The sequence below is a fragment of the Lupinus angustifolius genome, chromosome LG14 (genome assembly GCF_001865875.1).
Source record: "Lupinus angustifolius cultivar Tanjil chromosome LG14, LupAngTanjil_v1.0, whole genome shotgun sequence".
In the NCBI taxonomy this organism is placed as follows: Eukaryota; Viridiplantae; Streptophyta; class Magnoliopsida; order Fabales; family Fabaceae; genus Lupinus; species Lupinus angustifolius.
Genome location: NC_032022.1, coordinates 9,856,149 through 9,870,762, shown reverse-complemented (window position 1 = coordinate 9,870,762; position 14,614 = coordinate 9,856,149). Strand labels below are relative to the sequence as shown.

Below are 14,614 nucleotides of genomic sequence, written 5' to 3'. Positions count from 1 at the left end.
AACTTCTTACCTAACCAGATAGCCTTCTACTCACATTGTCCTTATACCAAACTAGGTATATACAACAACATCATAAGAATATAACTCCAATGAAGTTTTGGTTGAATCATTGAGTTAATAATAATAATAATAATAATGAGATACATATTAAATCCTATAAATAATTTGAATTCAATTGCCGTCAAAACATTTAGGAGATACATATTAACATTGTCATTCTATTGCCGTCAAATAGTTAGGAAATACATATTAAATCCTATAAATAATTTGAAATTTTGGGTTATATTTAAATGCACCACTAGTTATTGGATCCTTCACTTATATTTCTGATATTTTTCAATGGATGTATTCTTTCTTGGTTCATGAAAAAATAAATTTTGGGTCAAACATCATACAATTCTCAAGTGGCAACTAACCTTATTCTTTAATCAGAAATAAACAATTAAACTTTTAATATTTAATAAGTAAATTAATATTTTTTTCTGAAGTACCCTGGTATCCCCTTCTTTTCTTCACTACGTTGGACATTGGCAATATCATCAAATAAAAGTTGAACATCATTTTTTTATTATTATTACATCTGAAAATTATTGGTACAATAAGTCAACAATTATTGCCTAACAAGCTGTCTGATTCTCTAATTATAAATTAAAAATACATTTCTTACTTTATTTAATTCTACATTTGTCTACTGAAAATGGTCATATGTATAGACGCATCAGTATTTTAGTTTTTCCATGTTGAGCATGACACGAATCTTAGTGTAATATAAATGTTCTGTCACTATCTACGTTTCTACACCATTAATAAATTATTAATTTATATTATTATTGAACAATCAATACTACTTAAAGATGAATGATAGATAATATAATAATTAATATTATTTTTCAAATAGATATCATCACTTCAAAGCATCCATATAATTATACCTAATAAATAATAGTTTTTATTGTAGTTTATATATGATAGATTGTCTAGTTTATAGTAACGTCACTCATGGAAATTGGGAACCAAATAAAGTAATAAATAAAATATATCATCAAAAAGTTATCTAATTTAGTAATGAAAATGATGATATAGGTAGTTGTTTTTGAAAACTAAAAAAATAGAGGTAGTTTGGATGAGATAATTTATTTTTTTGTTCAAGGGTATCTTATCTTTTTGCGTAAGAAACTAATCTTTCAGATATATTGCTGCTCTCTCAATAAGTATCGCTTTCAGATATGTTTGGATTTGAATCATGTTAGAGATCTATTGAAACTTTACACCACTAAATTAATATCACTGTGATAGGAGATAACTTACGTGTACACGAAAGAAATATTTTATTACACTTAAATAATCCATGTGTTTTAATATAATAAATCCACACAAAGTTAACGAGAATTGGACAAGGACAAACAATAAATCCACACAAGTTTTAAACTTCTTCTTCATGGCTTTCTGGGTTCATTCTTATTCATCCTCTGAAATTTCTCATCTTTTTTCATCTGATTCTCGGTTTTTATGACTATTATGTCAACCCCTTGGTGGATTCTTCTCTTTGATCAATAAAACACATGGGTTCGAGAAAAGTTTTCACCTTTTCTCATTTCTCTCTAGTTTCATTCTACTAACCCATCTTCATAGTTTGAAAAAGCTGTTCTTACTGTGCAAACTCTTCAAGCTCCTTTTTTTTATTCTTCTTAACTCTATGTGAATTCAGTTCACTCTTGTTACAGCTAGACCGGAATTCACGTAGAAAAAAATGAAACCTTCGAGCAATGATGAACAACTTGACATGGGAAATGGAAAGTTGGATAAGAATAGAGAGAAAATTCCAAGTAATAGCAGTATCAGGGTAGTTAAAGTTCAAAACCAAGCCTTATTATCTGGACTTGCATATTGCCTTTCATCTTGTAGCATGATATTGGTTAACAAGTTTGTACTTTCAAGCTATGATTTTAATGCTGGCATATCCTTGATGTTGTATCAGGTTATTGTTTCCTTAAATATGTTTAACTCTTTAAAGTGTTTTATTCCTTACCTATAGAACTTGGTAGCATTTGACAAAATTGTCTGAACAAGATAGAACAAAACATGTATAGTTTCCTTAAAATCTGTTTCACCCATTCATGTGTTTTTTTATCTGCCTGTAGAACCTTCCGTGCATAACAGAACATGAGTACTTTTTGTTTTATGCACTTGAGTAGAAGAGGGTACGCCGTTAAAAATAGATTATTTTGGTTCCATCAAAAAAGGGTGGAAGTGATTTTAAATTGAGGTCCACAAGTACAATTGCGGCTACTTTGAGGTTTTGGAAGTTTCGGCAAAATGCATTGCGACTGCATCAACCACTTTTTCCTGTATTTGTCTACGATTATGGTAAACACGAAGTAAACCCAACTGCAATTTAAAACACATTAACCAAATAGAGCAGAATTTTTGTTCTATCCTTTTCTGTCAGTGTGCCAAATGCTACCTTCTAGTGAGTGTAATGATGTAAATGCTGCTCATGCTGGCTTCTGACATTTGTGTGGAATTGCAGAATTTGATTTCGGTGTCTATTGTTTCTATATTGAGCCTTTCGGGTTTAATTTCAACTGAACCACTGACATGGATATTGATTAAAGTCTGGTTGCCTGTGAATGTTATATTTGTTGGAATGCTCATTACAAGCATGTTTAGGTATGCAGTTTTCAACTTTGTGGCTATTACAATGCTTTTCTTCTCTCCTTCATTACAATATATCAATCTTTTTCGAATACTTCATGGCTGGATATCTTCCATCTCTATAAATGCTAATATCTTGTCTTGTGTGTCGTTTTTTATTGGTTTCTAATCTTAGACATGGAACTGTGTCAAATTAAATACATAAAATAACTAATTATTTTTTAGAAATGCACTCAGAGAGATTATGTTTATAAAATTATCTGATGTAATCCTGAGATGAAAACACTATGCAGATATTCCGAGAAAAACTATTCTTATTTGAGAAGTTTCATAATCCTAAAAGTGCAAGTTTTAATTATCAAACATGTCAGTTTATGGACTGAAATAACAAAAGTGTAGTTTTCTACTCTCTCTTTCTCTTTCCCCTGTCGCTTGCATTGTTTTGCTTATAACGATTTGTATTGCATGCAGTTTGAAATACATTAATGTAGCTATGGTGACAGTACTGAAGAATGTTACTAATGTCATAACCGCCCTTGGTGAAATGTACTTGTTCAAGAAGCACCATGACAGCAAAGTATGGACTGCTCTGTTTCTAATGGTATGTTGAACAGCTTAACATATGAATCTTGTGATTAGTGGGTTATCCTGTATCGGCTATTAACAGTTCTGATTTTTATGTAGAGTAATTTTACATATTAGTATTATACCTTTCCAAGTTCCGGTTTGTCGCTTGCATCCTACGACCGTTACTGTTGTCAATATATTGTCCGTTGTCACTGTTTACTGTTGTGATCTTGAAGCTGTGCATCAGTTGGATCCTTGCTTTATGGACCATAATCAGTTTTTAAACAAGATATCCTGAAAGAGTTTCCCTTTTCTCATGCAGATCATTTCAGCAATAACTGGAGGGATTACTGATCTCGCTTTTAATGCAACTGGCTATGCTTGGCAGACACTAAACTGTTTCTTAACTGCATCATATTCTGTGAGTATCATTGTTTTGTGATTTTTTGCTTCAGTAATATAATAAGTTTCATTCTCTTCTAATTTCAGTGTCCTTGCCTTTCTACCACTCTCCAGACATTTATCAAATGAAATTTCAACACAATGCTGCAAGACTTAACTATTTAAAAAAAACTACCTTTTAAGTTTGTTTATTGTGCTGTTTTGCATGTATATCTTTTAATCGGTGACGTGAGTTTTGAGGCAATCGTGTTGATAATTTGGTTAGTTTAATTGTACATCACATATATTGTTCATGTATCTTATGATTTATGATGCGATTTATGATACTAACTACCTGTTGGGTAAGTAAATGCCGGTTTATTCAATTATTATATTTTAGATAAACAAACTATTATTCACCTATTTCTGGTGAGAATAGATTCAATGCATTCTGGTTTGATATTTCACTTCCTTTGGAGGGGTTTCTAGATTCATAGAATACTTTTGCACTCTTTCATTCTAGACAGTGGAAGGGGAGGTTTAGTTTGATTTCGATTTAAAATGAAAATATATCATACTCTTATTTATATATGTAAATAGTGCTGGTTGTTAGCTTTTAGTTGAGTTTGCTGATTAATTAGTTGTTTTTATTTTACGACTGCAGCTGACTCTGCGAAGGGTCATGGATACGGCAAAGCAAGTTACTAAATCTGGAAACTTAAATGAGTTTTCAATGGTCTTGTTGAACAATGCTCTTTCTTTGCCTTTGGGAATTTTCCTGGTTATTGTTTTCAATGAGGTGGACTATCTCTTACAAACGTGAGTTTCCTCCCACATTTTGTGAATGAAGTCAATACTATTAGCTTTGTATGAAGTTGCCGACCGAAAAGACTATGTTATCTCATAGGTTAAAATGTATGCTCTGCAGGACTTCATAACATCACCTTTTTGCTCTTTGTTTGTATTTCTTTATACAAATGCACATATCTGGAATCTCCAGAAAGGATTTTTATGTCTTAAATTGTTTATGCTATGTTGATAAGAGAAGTAAAGAAAATTTCACTCTGTTTCCGTTCTGCAATTGTTATTAAATACAATATAATCATGTATTCCAATTGACAGGCCGCTTCTGAGATTGCCGAGCTTCTGGATGGTGATAACTTTCAGTGGATTTTTGGGTCTAGCGATCAGCTTCACGTCCATGTGGTTTCTTCATCAAACAGGGGCTACAACTTACAGGTGTCATAAGAAACACCAATTGTTGCCAAAAGAATCTAATTTCTCTCTCGATTTCAGATACCTAAAAAGCAGTAAATTCAACTATAATAGCAATTTCAGAATCAGTATATTTTTAAATTTGCCTAAATGAACTAGGTTAAAAGTACGTGACGTTGCCATATCTGCGTCTGTATGTTTGTCTCAGATTAGCATCTGTACATGTGTAGAGTTCTACAGCTTAGTGCTGGCAGGACAAGGCTTTGATCCCTGATTTTTTTGAGTGACTGCTTAATGATGCATTCATCTTAGTTATAACTTATAGCTCAAACTAGTTAGGAACCATTGATAGAATAATTGTTACTATCAAATCTTGATTTTGCTCTGTAATGGCATGCTGTATCAGAAAAGTGTCACAGTTTTCGCTTGCTTCGTAACCTGGAGGTCATGAGTTCAAATCCTGGAAACAACCTCCTTCGCTTGCGAGCTAAGGCTGCGTACATCCACCCTCCCCATACCCCACTTTGTGGGAGCCCCATGCACTGGTACACCCTTTATTCTTAGACATATCTAATCACTAGTTTGCTATCTGCAGCCTTGTAGGTTCGCTGAATAAGATCCCACTTTCAGTTGCTGGCATCTTTCTCTTCAAAGTTCCAACTAGTTTGGAGAACTCAGCTAGCATTTTCTTTGGTTAGTTTTTTACATTAACTGGTCTGAAAGTGGTATCATTATCAATAATCATTTTTATAGGATGCACTAGCACAAGTCTGTATTACATTTTGTTTCACTACTGAAGATAGAGGTGCAATTTGTAGGTCTTCTGGCCGGAGTTTTTTTTGCGAGAGCCAAAATCCGGGAGAAACCTCAATCATGAAGAGCAGTAAATGCCTATAATGTTTCTACATGGAAATTAAATATGCACTAGAAGGAACCTTTCCTCTATTGAATTTGATTTTCTTGGTGAAGTTCAATCCATGTTAACTTACCCTTCAAATACGCAATATTGTGGAGCTACTAGGAATTTGGTTCATTATTACTTCTAGTCCATGCAGGAATTTGAAGCAGGCAAGTTATGATCCATGGTTTCTTGAGCTGATTGCTTAATGATGCATTCCACCTGAGTTATATCTTATAACTCAGACTATATAGTGATTATTGCTGGAACAATTGTTGATATCAAATGTAGATAATAGTCTGTAATGTTGTGCATTTATCAAACAACAAAAACTTTGCAATGCTATGTTATATTAGAAAAGTATCATTGTCTTAATTAATTGTTATCGGGCTTCGTTCGATGGCTCTTCTGTCATTATATCACCAACCTCCTTAACCTTTTGACACTCAGTAGGCATTAGCCCTATATGATCTCGCTGAAGAACTTTGCTAGCATTTATTTCACCATCATCATAATCCTACTAAAATTATGAGAGAAAAAATCTTATTGGTGGTAGGGGTATTCACATTTCACTTTGGATTGGTTTAGACACAAAAGTCATTCGATCCAAAGATAAAAATCGTTGTAGTTTGATTTGGATGAATTAAAGTACAAAATTCAATTTGATATGTATATTTATTTGTGGTTTGGTTTCATTTGGTTTTAAAATAAATGGTAGTTGTTGGGATATTACATTTTTTATATAGCAAAAAATATAGTAAGATGAATTGCTCTATTGATGAAAGAAAAACAAAAGGATAACCAATGTTATACAATAAAAACATACATTTAAGTAAAAAAAAATGTGATTTTACTATGTAAATTATTTATGTTTTAGTTGGAAACTCAACCTAAAACAATTCAACAAATTATGGTTTAGACAAAGTTTCATTTCTTTGGATCAATCATTTTTATAATCAACAATATTTCAAGCTGTAAGAAATTAATATATTTTTATTGTGCAACCTTCCTTTCCAACAAGTATTAAGAATTAAACATTAGAGTTTTTTACCTTAAAATTGAGTGAGACCTCACACAACTAGATAAGTTAGTTGGTTGAATAATTTTTATATCAGAATGTGATCACTTCTCATTAAAGTAAAAAGAAATCAACAAAATATTATACGACCAAATTAAAAATAAAATAATAATAATAATATTAAGATAGAGCAAAGAAGTTGGTAGTTTTGGCTTTAAGCTTTGAATCATTGGCAATCCCGGAGTAGCAACCTGCTACTTCCTAACACACTCATTGCAAAACTTTCCAAAATTGAAGGACTTAATCGTAGCTATGGAACACAACATTGACAATCTAAACCCTAACCCTAATCCTCTTCGGAATCCACTTTCATCATCGGTGCCCGTTTGGCCATCGATCGACGGGCCACTAGGGCTGACGGAGGAAGATTCAGTGAGCTATGCTCGCAATTTCTACAACTTCGGATTCGCACTTCTCCCTCTTCTTTGGGCCGTCAATTGCTTCTACTTTTGGCCCGTTCTTCGCCACCCACACTCTTTCTCGCGCATTCGCCCATGTATTTCTCTATTCCTATAGTAATTTCTGTTGATTTTGGTAATTGCTTATGGAAATGATTCTGTTCGTAAATTCATTGTTATTATGAACACTTATTATTGTTATAATCGACTATACAATAGAATTAGTTTTTCTTTTGTTTGGATATGTTTGCTGAAAATGCTATTTTAAGATCATTTGTTTTGTTTGAGATAAAAAAAAAAAAGGACAGTCCGGTGTACGAGGCTAGTCTGGGAGGATAGATGTAATATTGTTTCCAGGATTTGAATACGTGATCTTATGGTCACTAAGCTATAACCTGTTGTCGAGATATTTGAAAATAATAATTTTTTATTAGTAAACTGCATAAAAATGAAGTGCAGAAGTAGTTTGTATATTGGGGTGATATAGTAAAAATGTGAATATTTTCAAAATAATCAAAGATTTTTTGTTAATTACTTCTGTTGTTCTATACAAGCCACGCGGTTGATTGGATTTGTATGTACACTTTTCATCATTCAATAATAATCTCAGTTGGTTTTACCTCTAATTTGTTCGGGCAAGGCAAAGTTGCTTGCAATCCAAGTTATTGGGATAGTCCTAAAAAACAACTTAGTTGGAGTGCCTTTCACGTTGGTTAGTGTGAAAAACTGTGATATTTTTCAGCCTTGATGACAATGTTAGTGACCTGTTATCAAATATGTTAGGTTTTTTTAAAAATAAGTAACAAAAGTGATAAAGAAGAAGAGAAAACCTTCTCTTTTCTTGAAATTAGTGCTAGATGCTAAGACAAATCATATGGTGTATGTGGGTTGCAATAGATACACCAATTTGACTGTATAGAATAATGTATCTTTTACTGGTGAACTCTAAGGTACCTTTTAATTTTTTTGGGATATCTTTCCTGTTGGTTAACAATGTACATTATTGAGTTAGTTGCAAATGACAAGTTTTTTGTCGAACAGATACCCTCAGTTTTTTTTTGTAGAATCATAGAATACCACACCCCCTTTTGTCATCATTCTTTGCAGAGAAGTTTTTTCTTTTATCTTTTTGCAATATGGTAAACTAAGTATCTGCAGAAAAGTTGTAATCTTGAAGTGTGCAGCATATATTGACTTTTTCCCTTACTAATTTCTAATCTTCAAGTGAGCTTGACACAACGGTAAGGTTGTTTGCCTTGTGACCTGGAAGTCATGAGTTCAAATCCTAGAAACAACCTCTTCACTCATGAGGATAAAGTTGTGTATATCTACCTTCTCCAGATCCTAGTAGATGGGATCCTTGTGCACTAGGCCGATTATCATATTGATCACATAAAAAAAATTAATTTTGCACTGTGTCGTGCTTATTTGATATGCATGGCAGAATTTCTTGTGTGCAGTGGACATTGGAAAATGGCAAATTTTCTGAGATCGATAAATGGTAAGTTAGTAGCTTGATGCCTTGGTTCTAATATTTGGTTACAATTACACCCGATTGAGAAAGCTGCATAGCAGCCATAGCTTCATGTCATGTCTAGTGGGTGTTCTGAGTCTTGGCTTTTATGATTGGACTGTTGAATCTATTGCGACTTTTTAGTGAATTTAGTTGTTAAAATACAATGAATTTCTTCAGTATGTTTATAGCCACATTCCATTTTCCATCTGATGTAACTTATTGGACATCTTTGTGTGCAGATGTTGTCAGATCAGCAATTGGGTTTACGGTGTTCACAACTCTTCTCTGTTCCTGGGCGCTAACATTTTCACTCGGAGGCCAACGCCTCTTTGGGCCTGTTTGGGATCAATTGGTTATGTACAATCTTGCTGATAGGTTAGGCTTAACAACCTGGAGCTAGTTGTATGACACCTCTGATCTTTTTCAATGATACACAAAATATTTTGATTCTGTAATTACCATTTATCTTCTTTCATTGCTCGTGAATTGATGTTTATTACTAATACATTTGACTATGTACCCTGCCAATGAATTAGTATCATGCTTTGGGTTTTCACAGTTGGTAGATAAAAGCAGTGTTTTAGAAGGAAATGGTTCATGGTCTCTGCACCTCTTTCTTTTTCTTTTGTTTGTGTATGTTATTATGCACAGCATGTAATTAGTTTCTACGGTCATTATAAGATTACTTCCAAATCCTTCTTATAGGTATTCACCATTACAGAACTTTAATAAAAGAAGGTTCACCTTGTGCACGAGATTAACACTTAGTGAGATTTGGGGATGGTAGATTACACAACCTTGTTACACAAGCAGAGACAGGTTGGTTCCAGAATTTGAACTCGTGACTTCATAATCACTAAACGACAACTTTATCATTGTGTTAAACTCACCCTCATTAAAAAACTTTAATAAGAGCATATTAGTAAAATGTCAATAAGGTATAAACTCCATTTCAATAAGGATTTGAATATGCACGAGGATTGTAATTGTGAACACCTGTCCACGTAACAGGTCGTTAGTAGGTCTTCAATATGGTAGGATGAGAAAGGGTATGGGCATTTGGTTTTGCAAGGAAATTTTTGAGTGGGAAGGTTTAGGTCCTTCTCAGTACCTATGCTATTCATAATTCTCATACACGTTTACTTTAATTTCTGGATTAATTATTAATAATTAATAATTCTCACTTTTCTTTCAATATTGTTGCATTAAGTTCCTACCACTTGTTCACTTTCTTTGCTTATAGGCAAAGTTATACATGGAGAGAATTTTACTATCCAAAGAGTTTTTTGTTATGAATGTAAGAATCAAGAGAAGAGTTAAGAGAAAAAACCAAGATAGGCTTCCAAGAATCAAATGATGAAAAATGAAGGGAAAAGAACATCGGGGCTACAATGAAGTGTTTTGAAGGAAGAGTGTTGGGAGTCACAACAAAGTCCTAACAATTTGTGCGAGAAAATAACCAAAGGGATTAGGAAGTTAGCAAAGGATATACTATATGAATCTTGAAGTTTTGAATTAAATGGGAAATACTTATTGTTGTAGGACAAAAGTGTTCAAGACAAACTTTCTCTCCGCTACATATATTTCTAATTCTATCTTGTGTTCAATGATCAATCGTAACATTCTTACTTCAACTACATAAAGTTTATATGCTTATTAATATTTTATTACCCAACATTCATTCTCATATAACATGCGAGTCTAATAGTTCTTCGGCTAAACTTCCTCTTAAGTTTGAGTGATATCTATATCGCTTGAATCACATCTCATCTATATCGCTTGAATCATATGGTTTACATCTCTGTCAAGCTCCCCCTTGTGTTATATGATGATCTGAGACACTTCAAATTAGTGACTTGTTGACTAGTGATATATGATCTCCAATTTGTACCTCTACGAAAGGATTTAACCTCTTACTAAACTTATACTTTATTTACTTCATCTTACTTTAGAAGCAAAAGTCATGTGCTTCTAAATTTTGTTTCCACCTCTCTATTTCCCAATTAATATCTATCTCAAGTCTCCAAGTGAGACAATATCACTTGCAAAAAGAATGCATTGTGACACCAATTTTTGGATATGCTCTGTAAACATATAAGAGCTTAATGTTTCTTTTTGATGTAGTCCTATAACAATAGGAAAATTTTATGGGAATCGCATCTCATGTCTCACAAAAGTGTGTCACTGGTTATATTTGGTTGAAAAATATATTTAAATTAAAATTTTAATAATTAAATATTTTTATAACTAATTACAAGGAGTGACACATGAAATGTCCAATCTTATAAAATCTATCTTTTGAAGCATTTAGTTCCCTTGCCCTTTTCCCCAACTCACTTAGTTTATTTTAAGTAGATAAAATTGTTCACCCTCCTAATAATTTGTCTACTATTTCTATTGATTTACATGCAATTGTTTATTTCTAAGTTCTAATTTGAATCCTAGGCGGATGAACTAGTTTTTTTGGCCAGCACTCGTTGAAGCAAATACAAGAACCCGTTTACATTACATCCGTGCATAGATGAAGCGACCCTTGCTATTTTGTACCTTACACGATATTATGCATTGCTTCTCCACATCAACCTAGCATTAACCAACTATATATATAACATGAAACACTTGCAATTTTATACAAACTTTGTCATGTGAAAATAATGTCATCACTCCAATTGAACCAAAAACTTTGGACAGCATATGTCCCACAAACCGTGTCACAAATTATATTATTGATAAACATAATTTAAAAACAAATTCCATATAGAGAAGTTAATGATGTCGCCAATTTTTAATTTCAGGAACGTTGACAAAAAAACCCTTATGAAAGTTGAAGAAAAAATAATTAAAATAAGGACGAAAATAATGATTTCCGAAAATTTTAATTTCCAATTCATAGTTATTTTTAATCAATTTTAAGAACTATTTAATTATATAAGCACTTTTAAAATACATATTCGAACGTGAATAACTTAGTAAATCTAAGTATATATGTCATAAGCTCTCCTATAATAATACATATTTCACAATAACTTAATTATATTTAAATATATTACTGCTCAAATAGTTACAGTAAATTATAATTTTAATTTTGAGTACATTTGTTTCTTATTCCTTATTATGATAGAATATTTAAAAGAATTTTATAACCTTTTTTATTACATACTTTATATTTTCTATGCCTCATGCTTTTTTGTTAACCTCTACTGTTTCTGTTGTTCTTAATAAGACTATTAATTACCAAGAAAATGATAGTCTAGTGATGTAATGTCTCATTGAATCTCCAAATAGACTAAAAAATTAAGAATTAGTTCTTGAGATCAACACTATTTGGAACGACACAGCCCAAAAATGAGGGAAAAGTGCATATATATATTCCCTCAATTTCATGCGTTTTGCAAATTAGCACCATCAACTTTTTTTTATTCCTAGTTAATACTTAGACAATAGTAATTAGTGAAATTAATTCTTCTGTTTACTCTATGTCAAATTACTAACTGGGAAAAGATCCAATTATTCATTTTCTTTAAATCACAACCGTTAATTATCTATCTTTTGTAGCGAAATATCCATTTTCTATTCATACTACTCTTTTTAATAAACCTATGTATATTCTCTGTTTCTAACTCTTTTTGTAGGAAGCATGATTCACTTCATCTTAGACTTTGCCCCATGCACAAGGATAATGTCTAACTGCACCAAGCAGGAATTTGTCACGACCAAGCCTTGCATCAAATTGTCTAGGGAACACAAGGAGCACATCAACATATTAACCAGGCTTTTACACATCAGTGGCATATTGTCTAAGCACATCAAACAAGTCATGTGCCTCAACTTGCTTATGTAGAATGGTTGAAATGCATATCACTCACTTACTATTTTGTCACATTTAGCACATGTTTATTCTTTTTCAACATGTGCTCATTTGTTAGTTAATTCGGTTATAGTTTGTTAATAAGTTTTCTTGTTATTAAAGCAAATCAATATTGCATATAAATACTGATGTATATTATTCACTCAATAATAACAAAAACACACAAGATTTTTCATCTCTTCTTCATTCCATTCTATTCTCTATTTAGAGAATCCTTTAATGGTATCAGAACATTCATCTTTTGAGTGCTCTGCTATGAAACCATTCTGCCAAGAAGCTATTAGTCATAGAAGCAAGCTCGAAAGTAACACACAACACACCACAATTTATTGATCCTTTTCTAAACCCTACAAATCCTTAATACATTCATCCAGGTGATAATCCAAGATTTATCTTGTTATCACCTCCCTTGGATGACAAGAATTACTCTTCATGGAGAAGATCAATGAAGAGTGCCTTATTGTCCAAAAACAAAAATAAGTTTGTGAATGGAACAATAAGAGTACCACAACAAACTGACCCAATTTTTGACTATTGGGAAAGGTGCAATACCATGATTGTATCATGGATAACAAGATCCCTGACCCAACAAATTGCCCAAAGCATCATCATATACATAGATAATGCACAAGATCTATGGGAAGACCTTAAAGAGAGATTTTCAAAATGTGACCACTTTAGAACTTCGGACCTATTGCGGGAAATCCATTCTTTGAGACAAGGGGATAAAACCGTTTCTATTTTTCACACTGACATGAAGATCTTGTGGGATGATCTTGACACCCTGAAACCTATTCCAAGTTTGTCCGGCAGCAATAGCTCCAATTGTTCTCTCTTGAAAATGATGAAATAATATAGAGAATCTGAGTTTGTTATGTGTTTCCTCAAGGGGCTCAATGATTCATACAACACAGTGAAGACACAAATTCTACTCATGGAACCTTTGCCATCAATCAACAAAATCTTTTCCATTGTTCTCCAACAAGAAAGACAACAAAAAGACGAAGAGGGCTATAAACTTTGTCAACACAAGCCAACCTTGGAAACCAACATTCAACAAAAATTCAAGCAAGAATACCATTGAAACACCTAACAAAGGCACAAGAAGATTCAGCAGAGGAGCAATCACATGAAGTTATGGAAAGGCTTATCAAACCAACAACAGTAAGATTTGTGTTTTCTGTGGAAAGGAGGGACATACCACTGAGACATGCTACTTCAAACATGGATTTCCATCCAACTTCAAGTTCAAGTCCAAGAATCCCACTAGTGGTTCCATCAACACCATAACCTCTACTCCAGCAGATAGAATGAGTAACCAGATGCAAGAAACAAGGCAAGATGATGACAGACCAGTTGGACAATTAACAATTGATCATGAACATAATATCAATCATCTCAGCCAAGAACCAAGTAATGGTCATCCAATTTCAGGTACATTTCTAAACCAACAGTCTTGGATCCTTAATAATGGTGCAACAAATCATGTAACTAATGATATATCAAACTTCACATGTTATAATCATATTAAACCCATATGTGTTAAGCTACCTAACAACATGACTATCACTGTTAGGCATTCTGGCACAGTTAGACTATCTGAGTCACTTAGCTTGTTTAACACCTTATACATCCCTGTATTCAAATACAATATTGTCTCCATTCATAAGCTTGTCACTTCACTTCAATGCAAGCTTGTGTTTGACAATTGCTCTTGTATAATCCATCGTATGACTACCTCGAGGATGATTGGTTATGCTGAAGCCACTAACAATTTTTACATCCTCACCAAAAATGGGAAGTCATTTGCCAATGCCTCACACTAGATTAGTCAAATCGACAACAATAAATGTAATAGCTTTGATCTATGACACTTTAGACTAGGACACCCATCATATACTGTCCTCAATAATATTCATAAACAATGCCCATATGTTAAGTTTGACCAAAATATAGTTTGTAATTTTTGCAATCTTGCTAAGCAGTCCAAGTTACCTTTTCTTTCTAGCACTATTTGCACTACTCAACCTTTTGATCT

At 32.9% G+C, this 14,614-nt stretch overlaps 2 protein-coding genes across 2 annotated transcripts; both read left to right on the top strand.

Moving 5' to 3' along the window:
* LOC109327216 (GDP-mannose transporter GONST1) lies at positions 1,401–6,075 on the top strand. The gene is made up of 8 exons (XM_019560288.1): positions 1,401–1,978; positions 2,531–2,670; positions 3,127–3,256; positions 3,545–3,643; positions 4,268–4,422; positions 4,726–4,842; positions 5,414–5,511; positions 5,637–6,075. The coding sequence occupies exons 1-8, from the start codon at positions 1,751–1,753 to the stop codon at positions 5,693–5,695; spliced, it is 1,026 nt and encodes a 341-aa protein (XP_019415833.1). The 5' UTR covers positions 1,401–1,750; the 3' UTR covers positions 5,696–6,075.
* LOC109327217 (probable gamma-secretase subunit PEN-2) lies at positions 6,956–9,240 on the top strand. The gene is made up of 2 exons (XM_019560289.1): positions 6,956–7,290; positions 8,948–9,240. The coding sequence occupies exons 1-2, from the start codon at positions 7,047–7,049 to the stop codon at positions 9,106–9,108; spliced, it is 405 nt and encodes a 134-aa protein (XP_019415834.1). The 5' UTR covers positions 6,956–7,046; the 3' UTR covers positions 9,109–9,240.

Excerpts from the sequence above, each read along its gene's own strand:
- LOC109327217 (XM_019560289.1), top strand. The coding sequence starts at position 7,047 with ATGGAACACAACATTGACAATCTAAACCCTAACCCTAATCCTCTTCGG. Across the intron at positions 7,291-8,947 it reads TTTCTCGCGCATTCGCCCAT|ATGTTGTCAGATCAGCAATT; the intron begins GTATTTCTCTAT and ends CTTTGTGTGCAG.
- LOC109327216 (XM_019560288.1), top strand. The coding sequence starts at position 1,751 with ATGAAACCTTCGAGCAATGATGAACAACTTGACATGGGAAATGGAAAG. Across the intron at positions 3,644-4,267 it reads TCTTAACTGCATCATATTCT|CTGACTCTGCGAAGGGTCAT; the intron begins GTGAGTATCATT and ends TTACGACTGCAG. Across the intron at positions 5,512-5,636 it reads CTCAGCTAGCATTTTCTTTG|GTCTTCTGGCCGGAGTTTTT; the intron begins GTTAGTTTTTTA and ends TGCAATTTGTAG.